At 50.1% G+C, this 3,615-nt stretch overlaps 2 protein-coding genes across 4 annotated transcripts in view; both read right to left on the bottom strand.

The window, feature by feature from the left end:
• Positions 1-3,615, bottom strand: part of LOC103269949 (left-right determination factor 2-like) — a 55,732-nt gene that overhangs the window by 34,006 nt on the left and 18,111 nt on the right. The gene's annotated exons all lie outside the window — the stretch shown is intronic.
• PYCR2 (pyrroline-5-carboxylate reductase 2) overlaps positions 2,186-3,615 on the bottom strand; it is a 4,764-nt gene continuing 3,334 nt past the window's right edge. For all 3 annotated transcript variants that reach the window (XM_008067502.2, XM_008067503.2, XM_008067504.2), the window contains one exon: positions 2,186-2,919. In XM_008067502.2, coding sequence (XP_008065693.1) covers positions 2,754-2,919 — 166 coding nt within the window. In that variant the 3' untranslated portion in view covers positions 2,186-2,753. The remainder of the gene's footprint in view (positions 2,920-3,615) is intronic.

Genomic DNA, 3,615 nt, shown 5'->3' with positions numbered 1-3,615 from the left:
AATGGCCTATTGTCTTTTTTTAAAACCACTAATAGGGCGTGGCAAGGTGGCTCATACCTAGAATCCCAGCAGTCGGGAGGCTAAGGTGGAAAGACTGCTTTAACCCAGGAGTTTGAGACCGGACTGGGCAACATAGCGAGACTTTGCTTCTGTGAGATAATTAAATGTGACCTGGGCCGGGCTCAGTGGCTCAGCCTGTAATCCTGTGCCTTTGGGAGGCTGAGGTGAGTGGATTGCCTGAGCCCGCGGGTTCGAGATCCGCCTGGGCAGCGAGACCTCATCTCTACAATAAATCAAAAAATCAGCCGGGCACGGTAGCGCATGCCTGTAATTCCGGCTACTCGGAAGGCTGAGGCGGAAGGATCGCCGGAGCCCAGCAGGTTGAGGCTGCGGTGGCTGGGAGCGGCCACTGCACTCCAGTCTGGGCGAGACAGTGAGACTCCAACTAAAAAAAAAAAAAAAAAGTGACCTGGGCATAGTGCAGGCAAAGTGTAATCCCAGCACTTTGGGAGGGTAAGGCGGGAAGATTGCTTGAGGCCAAGCATTCAAGACCACCCTGGGCAACATAGTAAGACCTCATCTCTACAATAAATCAAAAAAATCAGCTGGGTGTGGTGGTGTGCATTTGTAGCCCCAGCTACTCAGGAGGCTGAGGTGGATGACTTGAGTCCAGGTGCAGGCTGCAGTGAGCTGTGATCATGCCATTGCTCTCCAGCCTGGTTGACAGAGTGAGACCCCGACCCCAAATTAACAAAAACACCCATAATAGTCATACTAGTGGGTGTGAAGTGGTATATCATTGTGATTTCCTTTTACATTCCCATAATAACTGATGATGTTGAACATCTTTTCATGTGATACTTCAACATTTGTATATCTTTTCTGGTGAAATATCTATTCAAATCTCTTTGGGTAACTTATTTAACCTCTGAGCCTCACTTTATTTACTCTTCCGAGAAAAACAACTTTCACCCAGCTTCTAAGGCCATAAAGTGATTTTAAGCGTCTGCAAGGGACCTGCCACATACTGAAGGCTTTAGTGTTGTAATTATTGTCCTGCCAGCCCATAGGAATGACCCTTCTCCACAGGTTCCTCCCTTCTCAGCAGGAAAGTGAAGGAATAGCACCACTTGCCCAAAGGGCCCATCGTGTTCCAGATGTCCCACTGAGTAACTCTGCATGGTCTGTTTCATAGCCACCAGAATGCCTCTGATGAAGCATGACCCCTGTATTTGTAAGGGTTAAAACCTTAAGGCCAGAGATATTCAGCAACTTCTCCAAGGCTGTACAGTGGAAAGTGGGGGAGTCTAAGATTTGAACTCAGAGCTGATGATGATGCCAATGCCTACACCTTTCCAAACACTTGCCTGCTTGGGAAAACCAGAGGCTCAGTCTGGCTGTGGGTGGTACACCCAGCCTGGCATCCAGGAGGCTGGAGATCAGTGGCTAAGAACACAGATGGCCCCACCACTGACCAGCAGCACAACACAGGGTAAGCTGCTTATCTCTTCTAGGCCTCAACATCTCTATAAAGTGACGCAGAGAACTGTTCCTCCTTCAGAGGGTAGTTGTGAGGATCAAGTGCTTAGCACAGTGCGTGGCCCACAACAAAGCAGGTAGCTTTCTCCTTCATGTCTGGGCTGCTGCCCTACACCCCACCCAGCCCTCTTGGCTCTCCTCTGCCATAGGCTTTGGCCATCCAAGAACATGTCTTGATCTTGACCCTGGGAATGTAAGGGGTTGGGGCTCTCAGGGCTGGCCCCTTCTCCCTCTTAACCCTACTTCTTGCCCCTGGACAGTGCTCCCCCACAGAAACAGGGAGGATCTTGTAAGGGCCTTGAGTTCTCTAGAATGATTATTTGTGATTAAGTATAAGAAAAGCAGAATAAGCTGGGCTCGGTGGCTCAACCTATAATCCCACACCTTGGGAGGCTGAGGTGAGTGGATTGCCTGAACCCACGGGTTCAAGACCCGCCAGGGCAACCTGGCGAGACCTCATCTCTACAATAAATCAAAAATCAGCCGGGCATGGTAGTGCACACCTGTAATTCCAGCTACTCGGAAGGCTGAGGCGGAAGGATCGCCGGAGCCCGGCAGGTCAAGGCTGTGGTGCCGGGAGCAGCCACTGCACTCCAGTCTGGGCAACAGAGTGAGATTCCAACTCAAAAAAAAAAAGAAAAAAAAGCAGAATACTAAAAAATAAACTTTATTAAAGCAGGTAAACTTGGCATTGAATAACACTCTTTAAATGGCACTCCTATGAAGCAAGAGTTAAATATAAGCACAGTTTAATTCTGTACACTTTTGATTGTGATAATTCCAAGTTGCTCACTTCTTCTCCAGGCATCAATTCAGAGAAAAGCCCATTTCATGTTTTCCTCTCACCTCCTTGCCTTGGTGTCAAACCAGCCCTGGCTTGGGCTCCAGTTGGAGGATCCCAGTTGTAGGTACCCCTGGACTTTCCTACCGAGCTGGTCTGACTCCAGCCCTAGCCCCTCTCTCTCCGCCAACTGTTGGAGATGTGCAGTGTTGTCTGGCTTCTAGTACCAACCACTCCTTCAGAGCATCTTCAAACCTGGCACAGGAGAGGAAGCTAGTGCTGCTTGGCCTGAACAGATGTAAGGAGGATTTATCACAAGAACCTGAAAACTACCTGAGTCTGCCCACTCTGTGCATCGCTGGAGAGGGACAAGGGGAGGCTGAGGCCACTCAACCAATGGCTTTGGATCACAGAAAGGAAGACAAAGGCTGCCTTAGTCCTTCTTGCCTCCCAGGACTGGGCTTCGTGTGAGGAGTTTCCCTGGGCTGGAGGGGGCCAGTGTGGAGACTGTGGGGGATTCCAGCTTCACTCTGTCGAGGAGGGTCTTCTTCAGGGCAGCTGGGGAGATTTTTTCTTGGTCAGCCATGGACTGCAGCTCCCTGCAGACAAAGCCCCAGAATGGTTAAAGGAAGGCAATAAACTTTGGAGCCACATAACCCTCAGCCTTGTTAATTTGACACCATCAAAAATTAGAACCCGCCAGGCTTGGTGGCTCAGTCTGTAATCCTGCGCTTTGGGAGGCTGAGGTGAGTGGATTGCCTGAGCCTGCGGGTTCGAGTCCCGCCTGGGCAACTTGGCAAGACCTCATCTCTACAATAAATCAAAAATCAGCCGGGCGTGGTAGCACGCTCCTGTAGTTCCAGCTACTTGGAAGGCTGAGGCGGCAGGATCGCCGGAGCCCAGCAGGTGGAAGCTACGGTGGCCGGGAGCAGCCACTGCACTCTAGTCTGAGCGACAGAGTGAGACTTCAACTCAAAAAAAAACAACAACAAAAAAACCCACAAAAATTAGAACCCCCAAACACACACTTCCACAAGCGTCTAAGAAGTACTAGTTAGCTGGTTGGGTGCGATGGCTCAGCCTGTAATTCCAGCACTTTGGGAGGCCAAGGTGAGAGGATTACCTGAGTCCGGGAGTTCAAGACCAGCCTGGGCAACTTGGTGAGACCTCATCTCTACAATGAATCACAAAAACTAGCCGGGCATGGTGGTGTGCATCTGTAGTTCCAGCTACTTGGTTTTTGTTTGTTTGTTTGTTTGTTTTGAGTTGGAGTCTCACTCAGTCACCCAGACTGG

Source organism: Carlito syrichta, unplaced genomic scaffold, assembly GCF_000164805.1.
Source record: "Carlito syrichta isolate Samal-C Ts95f unplaced genomic scaffold, Tarsius_syrichta-2.0.1 Scaffold309649, whole genome shotgun sequence".
NCBI classification, from domain to species: Eukaryota; Metazoa; Chordata; class Mammalia; order Primates; family Tarsiidae; genus Carlito; species Carlito syrichta.
Note: the sequence above shows the minus strand (reverse complement) of the source record. Positions and strands in the feature narration are given on the sequence as shown.